The following is a 12,770-nucleotide window of genomic DNA, read 5'->3' as shown; positions in this document are numbered from 1 at the left end:
AAATTATTCAGATTTTTAAAAGTATATTTTCAAAATTGCTACAAATAATAACATTTAAAATTGCAATTACATACTGATAAAGAAAATCTGAATCGGATGTAAACAGCTTCATTAAATTGGAAAAATAAAATATTGACAGTATTTCTGTTCTCTATTGTCCAAAGACCTCTTTCTCTGAAGATTGTATCCACTCACACCATGTACATGACTGAATGTTACTCGAGATATTAAGCATGGGGTTTTTTGTTGTATGGGCTGGAAACCATGGGGGTCTGTGGAAAAAATTTAATTTATTTTAGGATAAGACCCCGATCTAATGGGGAGGTTCTGCTGAACTGGGGTTTTGTTGTAACTTACTTCTGTGATCTGAAGAAATTTCTCGTGTTGTACTAGCAATACAATTTATGATGAGCTCTCTGTTGAAATATTCTCACAAGACAAACTCTTCAAGTATTAGATGCAAAAGTGCAACCTTGCAGGCAGCAGACCTGTCTGTTCCCCACTGCTTCCTGCTATGAAATAAGAATTTCCACACATCTTTTCACCCATTAGATGAGTAAGATGGGGATAAAGGGAGCTGGGACATTAAAACCCAGCCTGTAATAAATTGACAGGTATTCTGTTGGGAATACTAGTCCCAGGATTTTCCCCCTGCAAATAGGAAGCTTGAGTGTAGTCTAAAATCCGTGTGTTGTGGCAATAATGAAAAGAGGAATCCTAAATGACAGTGGGAAGGCAGGTGTTCTTATTTGCTGTCCATTAACCAGGCTTATTTTTCATTGATTTTTTGTAGCTATGCTTACGTCCAAGAACGAGAGTCCTTCAGATCTAGTTGTGACTGTATGCACAAAGATCTTTCACCCAAACAAACATGTAATGTGACACTTGTATGTTTAATGTAGTTCCAGGAAGATCAGCAAGACAAACAAACACAAAATGTGGCTGAACCCACAAACAGGAGTTGGCCTGTGGCCCCTGGGAGTATTTTAGGGTTCTGTCCCCTGCATCCCTAGTACCACTTTCATACACCTTAGCAAAACAGGTCCTGCACTTTATACAGCACAAAGACTAGTCAAAAATAGATATAACCTTTTATAGGAAGCAGTGGAGTTCCAACAGTTCCAGGAGGACCTGGGGGCCCTTTTTCTCCTGGATCCCCCTGTAAGAGTCCAACAATAAATTTTTTTATATACAAACATATGGTGTACTACAATATAACTGAATATTTCAACAGTGGGGAGATAGATAAGGATGTGATACACAGGGCTCAGGAAACTTGATTTTGACACTTTGCAGCATTTAAAACCAAGCAAAAATATTTAAAATAATCATTATCTTTCAGGATACCAGTGGCTGAACAGTAATATAGCCATCACACATCTCTATTTGACTCTTCGGAACATGTGACTGCTGTATTTTATTTCATTCATTTATTGTAAATATGACTCAACTACAGGAAATCAGTATCCATTTAATTGAGAAATTTTGATTTAACAACCAATCTGTAATTAAAAATTACAGAAATGCTATATCAGGATTAGGAAATTACTTCTATGACAAATAAGCATAGAGAAAGTTTCACTGTCTAACAGCTATTATCAATGGTAAGAGGTACTCAAAGCTCTTACAAGAAGTTTAAAACATCTGCATTAGGGAAACATGAAAGTGCTTACTAATGGTGAGGAAAATCACTTCTGCTTGGAGGTTTTCTAAATTAACTTGGATTTTGCTACTTAGAATTGCAAGCAAAGTGGACTTTAGGGAAGTCTTTTATGTGGCAAATTGTATTAGACCTTTTGCTTTGTAGATTAGAAATGAGCTCTCCTTTTTCAGCAAATGGGAACTAAGAAAACAAGAATGTCAATGTGGGAACTGCGGAGTGAAGCTGCATTCCCAGACTGGACTCCAGGGCCTTTCAGGACACAGACGAGGAGAACTGCATACCCATTCTTACACAAGTGAAAACAAGGCCTCTATGCCCTCTATGCCTCTCTCTTGACTTTTTTTTTTAATGATATCTCTGCAGTAGTTAGTTCTGTTACTGACTGCTGCCCTCATGATCTCTGGCCTGTTTCCTTTGACTGTATCTTGCAGAATGAAAAAATATCCTTGTGTCATCTTTGGTTCTTTTAAACAGGAACATAAATTTGTCTTCCCTAATGACACAGAAGAGTCTTCTGTGTGGCAGGAAAGAAAAGGTAAAACTAGTATTTTTCCTCCTCTGATAAATTTAGAAGGGATTTTGAGCTTTAAAATTAATTTAATGACTATTAAATAAAGATTTGTATAATAGATGTATTTGGCCCAAGTCTTATATAATTTTCATGCTGATTTTTAAATTACACAACCAGAACACAAGAAAGAAATGAAGAGTAATGAGCCAATGTCAAACATGTCTGGTTTTGGTATCTCAAGTAATAAATTCCAGTTGTGGTCTCTGAAAATCTGGTTTTAGGCTGTTAGGTCTAATGACCCTCCCTGGCTGGCAGCTGCCTATTTGCTGTGTTTTCACCATTGGTACACTCCCACACAATGGCATAGATCTCTTTAGATTATTTTGTTGACTGATACTGTTTTCTCTTCCCGTGAAAACTTCAGGAAACTCTGCTTGCTGACAGTTTATTTAAAAAAAAATTGTGTTGCCAGCATCCAGGCTTAGGCTTCAAAAGCTATGGCAACAATTCCTCAAAGTCCACTCTTTGCTTTTAGCAACAGTCAGCATTTTTAAAGAAGAAATCTACTTTCAATGCAACTGGGGTTTTTTTCTGAGTTGCATTCACCTTGAACCTGAATGCATCTTAGATTTTCTATGAATATGTTTGTTTCATAAAAATCTATGCAAGGACAGGCTATTCCCAGGAGAAGTTATAATCATATTCTTGTTCCTTCGGTCCATGTGATTTTTAGTGGATCATAAGCAACAGCTGGTCAGGGCAGCTGAACAGTTGATACAGTCTGGATAGGTCTGCTCCTTTCAGGAGTAATCATATTTCTGCAATGGTTTCCCAATCAAAACTACAGCATCTGTGCAATCCCTCAGCATTTTGCCTATCTGTAGTAGTTACTCTTTTTTTATTAAGTTGTGCCTATAATTGATTTGATTTCTTTTGTTCCGGGCACTAGTAATTGTAATTTCATCTTTCTGATTCATTACTACAGGACTTCAACCATTTCCCTGGCATAACCTACCAACAATTAATCATGTTTTTGTTTACTGTTTGTAGTGTTAACTGATGGCTACTCAGGCTGTGGGCTGATCCATGGAGTCTGAGGAATGCAGTATTCTGTCTATAACATAATTTGTCTCAAGCATGTTAATGAGACCCTGAATTAAAACAATACGTACATCAGGGTGAAAACTTTTTAACAACAAAACACTTAAGATTTGATTCTAGATTCTGGGAGTATTGGACTGCAATTAATTTTCTGTTTAAATCTGATATGCAATGTTTCAGTTTAATTAGTATCTAAATTATATCACTGTGTTGTGAAGTTGATAACAACCAAAGGGGATGAAAAGTAACATCTGGGTATGACCACATAATTAAAATCTTGGCTGAAGAAGCTGGTCTAGCATTCTCCTGGCATTCTCCTAACTTTGAAGTAAGTCTGTGAGGAAGCCAAATGTTTTTGTTGTACTTTTACTTATTTACTTTATGTCTTTGTCATTTCTCATTTGTAAACATGCTTTGAAAAGCTGTCTGTTGCTTTATATTTGTGTACTTTCTACTGTGTTTTTAGCTGTATACTACTTATCACAAATTTGCACCAGTCACAGTTCACTTTTTTGTGTCACCACAGATTATGTAGAGCATGTTCCAATCTTAATCTTTAGTTTATAACAGAGGTGATTTTTGTGCAAATCTCTTGAAGAAAATTTACTGGCTTATATGCAGTTTTCAAAAAAAAAATTATTTCAGAGGAAAATAAATACTCCTTGACTTTTGTATTCCAGAATATTTAAGCCAAGTTCATTAGCATCACTCTTTCTGCAGTAATGTTTTTGTCCTCTGTACTGTGATGATAACTTTGATGAGCTTTTTCAACCTTGGTGTCTCTACTGATGATTCTGTCACCCACCTTCTGCATTGCAGCATTTCTCTTCTCCTCTTGCTCATACACTGTTGACCATTTGGACCCTATCCCAGGACTCCTTAGGCCTTCCCCCCTGGCTAGACTCACTGCTGCCTTGCTCCCTCTAGGGTAGCATCCAGAACTCCTTTTTTCTTCTGAGTGTGCTTTGGGAAATATAATAGTTCCTTTCATTCAAGTCTTTGGTGTTGCTCAGAATTACAACATGATCCAGTAATCAGAATTTCCTTTGTTCTGCAGCCTGCAGAAGAAAATTCCATCAAGTTCTGTCCTGAAATGTCACTAGACTGACACGTGAGTCTTCTGAAATTGTTTTAAGCATCTCTTCCACACTTTAAATATTTTCCTGTTTTACTGCTTAGCCCTGGGCTGTGACACCTACACTTCTAATCCCTAGTGGAAAGCAGCAGGTATTGTAAAATAAAAGACAGTTAGTGTCATCTAAGTGAGCCAAAGTAGGAAATGTTTAAACACAGCTGGTGTGAAGGAGTCCACGTCCTTACCATTCTGGTAAACATCTTGGAACAATTGTTTAAGTGAACAGACTGAAAACATGCCAAGAGATTTCGGTAAATCATGCAAACAGGCCTATCTGAATGGAATCCTGCCACCTCATTTGGGGCCAGTTTTCATCCTCATTTATAGGATCATACTATTAATTAAATAAGAGCTTCCTTTACCTCCCATATTTCCCTGGGGAATGCAGCTCAGCTGTGAATACCTTGCAGAGTACTACAATTCATGGATTAGGTAGCTATCCTGGTATACTTACAGGTAACTATTTGGATTAACAATTCCTATGGTATGTAAAATAGAATTTCCACTCTCACCTGTACCAGCTAGGAATGTTTTCTTACATTGCTATTTACTACCATGGTGATGAATAACTACAACTATCATGAGAACAGTAAGCATTTACAGAAATTATGACTGTATAAAGGGAAATGGCCTGATAAGTGGGTACATTTGGGAGGAATACTGGCACAGAGGGGAGTGGGGTGTGAATGTGTCACGTTTTTTACCTGAATGCCTGGATAGCCAGGTTGTCCAGGAAAACCAGCAAATCCTGTTTCACCCTGGAAAGGATCACATAAATACAATTTGATTAATCTGTTAAGACATAATTATTTGAGTAAAACCCAGTAAGGCAGCTGTGCAGTACTGTCATGTTATAATTGTGTCCAGAGAATTCACTGGGTTTGTACAGGAGGTGGTGTTTCACAGACTCTCCTGTGTTGGAAAATTCACAGCCTGTATTGCCAGGTTATTCAGACAGTGCTCAGCAGATTCAGTGAAGCTGGGGCACAGAATTAGCTGGAATACATACCAGCAGTCTCTGATAGACTGTCTGCTTAATACAGTCAGTCTGTATTGAAATTGTTTTACTGCTTGCTGAATGATTCTCTTAAACTACTGCATGGAAAGCAGCTGCACATCAGCTCTCTTCTCGTTTTATGATTTTCTAATATACTCATCCAGGCAGTACTCAAAGTCTTTAGGTAGGTAGGACTAAAAAACAAAGTGAAAAGTATTTTTGCAGATAAAACAGTCACCTGGAACATAACTCTAGAGGCAAATATTTATACATTAATGTGATTTATGAACAGCATGATCACTATCTTAACTAGAGTTGGGCAAGATATAGATCTATATACATACATCTATTGTTCTTTATTCCAGTAAGATGCTGTAAGTTCACAAGTAAAATTTAGCAGACTTAGCATCACTGGAATTTCTGAAGCCAGAAACATGAACAAAACATGCATGCACCACAAAATTACACAATGTCACCATAAAAAACAAAGTTAACATGCTGCATAACTTTTCTATTATGCTGTTTGTGTGTCCCACTGACTTCTCCTCCTCCTTGCAACTTCAGATTCCATTAGCAAATTTCAGCCAAATTTCAGAGTGGCAGAAATTCAAAGACACAGAGTTCATGCAGCCTCTGTGGCAACAGGTAGCAGAACAGAAAAGAAGGAATGCAATCTGCTCTGTGAAGTATGTGGGAATTCCAAATCTGCACAAATCCACAGAAAAAAAAATCTCATTGATCCCACTGTTCAGGGAACTTCTGATACTTTCTGCCTTCATACCTTCATTCCAGGAGAACCTGCAGGTCCATAAGAACCAGGATGACCCTAATAAAAGCAAGTAGACTGTAAGCTAAAATAGTAAAAACTTGTTTAAAATTAAACCTATTCAGAACTGCTGATAGTTAATGTTACATAGCTAAATAATACTTGGGATATCTTCCAAAAAACTTTGAAAAGCTTTTGCAAATAGTTTCTATGAGAAATGGACAAGAATTAGAGCTATAGACCACAGCAAACCAGTCAAGTTTTCACTTAATTTTTTTACCATATTGCATAAAGCACAGTAGTGGAATGCTGCTCCACTTCAGCACTGTTAGGCAAATCCGGCACAAGTAAAGTTGCTGTGAAAAACTGCCATCAACGCGTATGGAGAACATTAAAATTACTGTGTTAGTACTGTGCTGTTCCAGGGCAGATTTGTGCTGCTCTGAATATTTAGAGGATAACCCTACAGATTTACTTTCTTTCCAAGGAAAGTCTGTATGAGCTTATGTTTAAGCTGAGACAGGGTAAATCCCAGGGCAAGTCTCCTAAATATTCTATACAGGAGGCATGACAGATTAGTTCAAAAAATCCTTAAAGTCTTTCCTGAAATTGCAAACTTGAACTGCCTAATTATAGTGAATTTATGATATAATTTATTGTGCAACTTTCTTACCCGCAATCCAGGGAATCCAGGAAGGCCCTTTTCACCTTTTTCTCCTCTCCCAAGTATGCCCTAGAGTAGTCAAAATAGTTTTTTTAACCGAGATGCTCAGTGAAGTGTGCCATGCATTTTAATTTTTGTGCATGTATACATTACATAGATGGATCTTGTTTCACTTGTGAGGCTCAGTCACTGGGGCTGACTTTGCACAGCATCCCCAGCAGTGCCTAAGTAGCTTCAGGTATCTGAGGAACCTGCTCTGGTCTCTTCTCTAAGCTTCATATAATTTCAGCAGTTGAATTTGTATTTGTTTTTCCTAAAGCTTTTGGCATTGTTGAGCTGCTTCAGTTGATTTCTCTGCTCTGCTTATGAATAACAAGTGTACGTATTATCATCTACACAGACAAATAGTACTGGAGTGTGCATATAAAGCCCTTTTTTTTCAATGTAAATATTAAAGAAAAAGATTAGCTTTGTTCTCTTTTCCAGTGCCAAGTAACAGTGGTCTTTTTATGATGGAAAATGAACTTCTGGAAAAGTGCCAAACTTGCACCTCAGAAAGTTGATGTTCATGCTTCTCATTTCTTCTCTTCTACTACAAAGCTAAATAAGTTTTTAACATAAACTAGAGTCATTCTTTTGTCTCCAATTTCCTCTTTATTTTTCTGAGATCTGGCAGCTTCCTGCCTATGGATTTTCCTCTTCTGGCACCTCAATGTTTAAATTGATCGTGTTGACAGAAAGCAAAGAAAATGTAAAACAGACAGTAAAAAGCAACCCTCTCTCCAAACATGTGACTCTGCCTTCTCTACCCTTGGGGTTCTCCACAATGTCAAGTTAAAGTCTTCCCTCAACCTTCTGTGGTAAACATACATCATGCCCCACTAAGAACACATTCAGATCATCTCTGTTTCTCTTCTTGAGGAAATAAAAATAATCTGTACTTGTATTTTCTTCACAGTTCCAATCCATTATGTCAACAGCACAACTGGCAACAACACAGATTTTTTTGCTACCAGGCAACACTGAATAGGTATGTATAAAACAGACTCAGAAAGATTTTCCAAAGGGTTTTAAATATTTTTGCTTTCACACTGATTTAGGCAGTGATTAAATTTCACAGCAAAAAATGCTGTGCTTTAGAAGTTTAACATAATAACCATACAAGGACTTTGCCAGTACCATGGGAAAAAAAAGTCCCATTACTTACTTTGGGTCCACGTGGCCCTCTGTATCCTGTTACCCCAGGTAATCCTTTTTGGCCCTATGTATAAAAGGAAAGGTTTTGTGTATATTAATATGCAGGATATGCCTATGTGCTAACTTTTTTAAAGTCCTATTATGAATTAGAAGTGTTAAATGGTATGTTTTTAAGCACTGGGTGTATTTCTTTATGTGTCCTAGACAAAAGAAAAGGAAGAAAAACATTTATGTACTTATCTTTATTTCTGTTAATGCTGTCAGACCAGCATAATGACTGTGGAGGGAGATGGATATATATTTTAATTTGCTGCTCTTCTTGGTTTGATGCAAGTACTTGATGCAAGTACTCACAAGCATAAATCTTCACTTTTGAGTACAGCCCCAGTCTGAATGGCTGCTTACACAGCCATGATTGTGTTGTGTTGTAGAGCAGCAAATGTCCCACTTCCCAGGAACGTGGGGAGTTTATGGAGGTTCTTTTGGTCCTTTCCCTCTCTTCATACACTTGTATAGCAGCTGTTCGCATGATCAAAGTCAAGGTCTAACATGTGAAATCTACTGGTTCCCTGAGTTGAGGCTGCAAGGAGCTGGCAATGCCAACTTCACCTTTTCATTTGTGTATTTGAGGAAATCTGACTTGAGGATGCAGAGGACTCTGTAACAATATAGGGCTCTGTAACACATTTTTGTTTAAAAAAAACATGGGTTACAAACATTCTAATGTTCCAAGCCACTCAGCTGTGGCTATGGTAGGTGTGATCTTGAAGAAGTACAAGTTGTTCAGGAAAGTTGTGGATGTCCCATTCTTGGAAATGTTCAAGGCCAGTTTGGATGAGGCTTTGAACAACCTGGTCTAGTGGAAGGTGTCCCTGCCCATGGCAGGGGGCTGGGACTAGCTGATCTTTAAGGACTCTTCCAACTCAGATGATTCCATTATTCTGTGATAAAACTTGCAATAAAAATTGACAACAAAATTACACTTAATTTTTATATTAAAAAGGACACCCTAGAAGGGTTAAGGTTGGTTCAAAACTGTAGATTGGAGTACAGTTGCCAGTGATATGCAAAATTTATATTGTATTAAACAAGTAAAGTATTACTGAAGAGCCACAAAGGGATTCAATAGCAAAGTAATCAAATTTGCCAAGATGCCTGAAACATGATTTGCAGTGACAAAAACTGAAGAACACTAAAGCAAGGGCAGTATCTCCTTTCTGCATCAAGACAGTCTTCCCTCCAGAACATGAGCCAAAGTACACATGGGGTGTCCTCTCCTGAAAGCTTGTAGGAAGGGTGCTGAACAGAGGATTCTGCTGCAGTTGGTGGTTTCTTACAGAAAGATAGGTATACCTTATGCCATCCTTGCAAAAATTACATCACAGGATTGTACTTGCTAAGTTGAGCACTGTTAAACGTGATGACAAATTAACACCTTTTGTCCTTTGAACAGCTGAGCTCCAGGAGGTCCAACTAACAGTGGTGACCCAGGGGGCCCAGGCAGTCCAATGTCACCCTGTGGAAGCCAAAACAACAGCAGAGATGTTCCATGCAGCATTTCAGTGACACTCAGCTTGTTTTCCTGTTGTACCATAGCACTACATATTTCTGTACCCACTGAAAATGTACTAATTACCTGCAGATAAAGGTTTGCACTGAGATCTGTAAGCCTCTTTACATCTGCCCAGATGAGTAAAGTTGGCAATCTAATCTCCTCCTGACTCATTAAAAATTATGCTACAGCTAAGGAAATAAATGAGAATGCCTGGCTCCTGCTCCAAATCTGCTGTGGAGATAGCAGATACAGGACTGTCAAATCTCTTATGTGTACATACAGTCTCTCATATTCTAGACCAAAGCCTCTGAGCACAAGACTTTGTGAATGTGAAATGAAATTATTGATTTGTTGTGGAAAGTTGTGTAGGTTAGACACTTGCACAAATTCTAAGAATTGATTGGGCCAATTCATAGAAGAAATTTCAAATATTCCACATTGGTTCTATATATCCTGAATATGCTAATATAGGTGGAGACTGGTAAAGAACTGTTATCATGTGCTTCTTACACCCTTTCCTTGACATCTGTTCTGCACTTAGCAAGAGATGAGATTCAGGGACTGATCTGGTCCAGTCACTAAGTAATCACAAATACTGTTGTGATTACCTAGGCAGTGTCTGTTCAGAATGTATGTAAATGTTAAGTAACACTGATGGTTGTTTTTCAAAATCTTCAGAATGTGCTTGATTCCTGAATGCAGCTCACTGAAGGAATTCCTTCTGCTCAGAATTGATTCAATAACTTCTTCTGTTCTAATGTGATGAGCAGGACACAATGCCACAAATGAACGGGTTCCAGGGAACTCAACAAGACTCTAGTATTCTTCTAACTCTACAGCAATAATAGATTTAATATTATTTGTTTTCTTACCGGCTCCCCCTTTTGTCCATCCACTCCAATTCCTGGATTTCCCTAATTGATAAAGAATGTACACAGTTTCAGCATGATCAGAAAATATTAACATTAGAGTTTAATCAAGAAATTATTTTGAAAAACTTGATAAAAAATAAACAAAAGGAACATTTCAAATACTTGTATAAATTATTATTTTACTAACAGCTTCAGAAGTTATTACCCACCTGTTCACCTGGCAAACCAGGGTAACCTGGAACACCCTTTAAAAGAGAATGAAGACAAATCAATATGTCTGATTTAGAGACAGGTTTTGAAAATTATTTCCTCTTGCTCGTAAGACCTAGAGGCAGAATTTTCTCTTTTACCTATTCCAAAGTGCAATTTACTTCACTTGGTCACTGCTTTGGCTGACCTCTGGTTTCCCCCTTTCCTGTCTCCCACAGGTGGTCTTGGAAAAAGAGAGCACTAGGAGCATTTCTCCATGACCACAGACTGCCAGGATGAAACATGTTCACGCAGACATGGGAAGGAACAGTATATTCCTCAACTTCCAAACTCATAAGGCAAAGCTTATTACCTGCCTCAAAAATTACTTCTAGGCTTTGATTCACATTAAGGCAAGTCTAAAATGGGTAGACAAGAATGAATGCATATCCTAAGGCAAGGCTGTATAACTGTGGGGATCTTACAGGCAAGCCTGGATGGCCTGGGTATCCAGATGGGCCCGTTGTACCTCTTGAGCCCCTAGGTCCCTGGAAAAGATTGAAAAAGGTCTTTTTGTGAACATAGAAAGAACTTGCCCTTTCCTACACAAACCCAGCACCTCTAGACCACCTTGGACTCAGCCTACTGGCCACTGGATTCCACCCACAGCCTAAAGCTGACACCGTGCCTGAAATCTCCCTGTGACGAGAGCAGCCCAGCACCAGCTTCTGGGTAATACTGGACAAGGCACAGTTCTATGTTATTAATGCATGGGGAGTTCTCTTTGTCAGCAATTGTGCTATGGTGTAGGGACTTGATACAATTCATTGGTGACTGCCTTTTTGAAGGGTATAACAAGAGGAACCCAAAGCCACCAAGAATGTGATCCGGCAACAAAATTAAACTCTCTCTTCTTCTTTCATGTTCTTATGGCTGGAATATCATAGAGTGCTACGTATTCTTGGGAGACCCATCAGATACTGTAGGAGAAGATTTCACATCTTGAAGTTCACAGAGAAAATATTCTGTGAATACCAGGGCAACAGCTGCTCCACACACAGCTAATGCAGTGAGGATGGTCTGTTTCTACTCCCTTTCAGCCAACATGAACTAGCCATAGGAACAAACTATACAGACTTGATATTTCTCAGACTTTATTCTAGAATTTCGCTATTTAAGGCAGGCAGAGGGAAACCCCAATATTTCTTACCATACTAAGGAGAAAAAATGGAAGATCTTCAAGACAAAAAGCAGTTCTAGAACCCACTGACTGTACTTACAGGCAGGCCAGGGGGTCCAGGATCACCTCTCTCTCCCTGTAATGACAATCATTTAGCAAATGAATCAGTTCAAGCTTTCTTGTGGGTATTTTCTAACTTTACAGATATTAAGATCATAAACTAGCTGTTAGAGTTGTATATGTGTTTTTAATTTTTTTTTCCCACTAAGTTTTATAGCTAGTGAGGAGTAATGGAACAATTACATTTACCATACATGTTTTCCTAGAAATAGATTTTTTTTTCACAATCAGATACTTACCGGAAGTCCTTTTCCAAAATGTAAAATATACACTGAATTTCCTTTTTCTCCTTTTTGCCCTGGAATTCCCTTTAAAGAAAAAGAGTCTTTTAAAACATGGTCTACTTACTGATATCATACATTTCCATGGAGAATGTATGATAACTTCTCAGACTGTGACTTTCTGGTGCCCCTATATCACAGGGTAATCCACTAGGATCATGAATGATCATTTTATCTAAAAAAGCCTTCTGTACAGTTGAGCAAACCAGGTCCCCACAGCTTCTGGACTCCTGCTCTGTTTAGGTGCTCCTTAGCCTTTGAGTCCTTCAATATTCTACAATCTTCACAAATCTTGCCCTTAGTATCAATATGCTTTCTTTTTCTTTCAGGGAGGCATTGGTTTTAAGTACTAGCCCTCTGCCTTCCATGAAAGTTCATTGTGTGATTCAGAAGAATTCAAAGTGATACTGCATACAGATAAAAAAAAAAAAAAGTATGGACTGTATTAGATGCATGTATTCAATATTTTGAATGTTGAATTGTTATTTCTGAAGTTTTTCCATTTGAAATCCAAGTACAGTGGATATAATTTAACTAAG

General features: G+C 38.1%; 1 protein-coding gene across 1 annotated transcript in view; it reads right to left on the bottom strand.

The window, feature by feature from the left end:
• The window catches only part of COL4A4 (collagen type IV alpha 4 chain), a 66,748-nt gene that overhangs the window by 31,807 nt on the left and 22,171 nt on the right, over positions 1 to 12,770 (bottom strand). The window contains exons 8-18 of the mRNA XM_059479652.1: positions 12,190 to 12,258; positions 11,931 to 11,966; positions 11,136 to 11,198; positions 10,671 to 10,706; positions 10,462 to 10,503; positions 9,470 to 9,550; positions 8,045 to 8,098; positions 6,847 to 6,906; positions 6,189 to 6,233; positions 5,115 to 5,168; positions 1,090 to 1,159 (exon numbers count right to left, since the gene is read on the bottom strand). Of these exons, the coding sequence (XP_059335635.1) occupies positions 1,090 to 1,159; positions 5,115 to 5,168; positions 6,189 to 6,233; positions 6,847 to 6,906; positions 8,045 to 8,098; positions 9,470 to 9,550; positions 10,462 to 10,503; positions 10,671 to 10,706; positions 11,136 to 11,198; positions 11,931 to 11,966; positions 12,190 to 12,258 (610 nt within the window). The remainder of the gene's footprint in view (positions 1 to 1,089; positions 1,160 to 5,114; positions 5,169 to 6,188; positions 6,234 to 6,846; positions 6,907 to 8,044; positions 8,099 to 9,469; positions 9,551 to 10,461; positions 10,504 to 10,670; positions 10,707 to 11,135; positions 11,199 to 11,930; positions 11,967 to 12,189; positions 12,259 to 12,770) is intronic.

The sequence above is a fragment of the Ammospiza nelsoni genome, chromosome 10 (genome assembly GCF_027579445.1).
Source record: "Ammospiza nelsoni isolate bAmmNel1 chromosome 10, bAmmNel1.pri, whole genome shotgun sequence".
In the NCBI taxonomy this organism is placed as follows: Eukaryota; Metazoa; Chordata; class Aves; order Passeriformes; family Passerellidae; genus Ammospiza; species Ammospiza nelsoni.
This window is presented reverse-complemented; position numbering and strand designations above follow the sequence as displayed.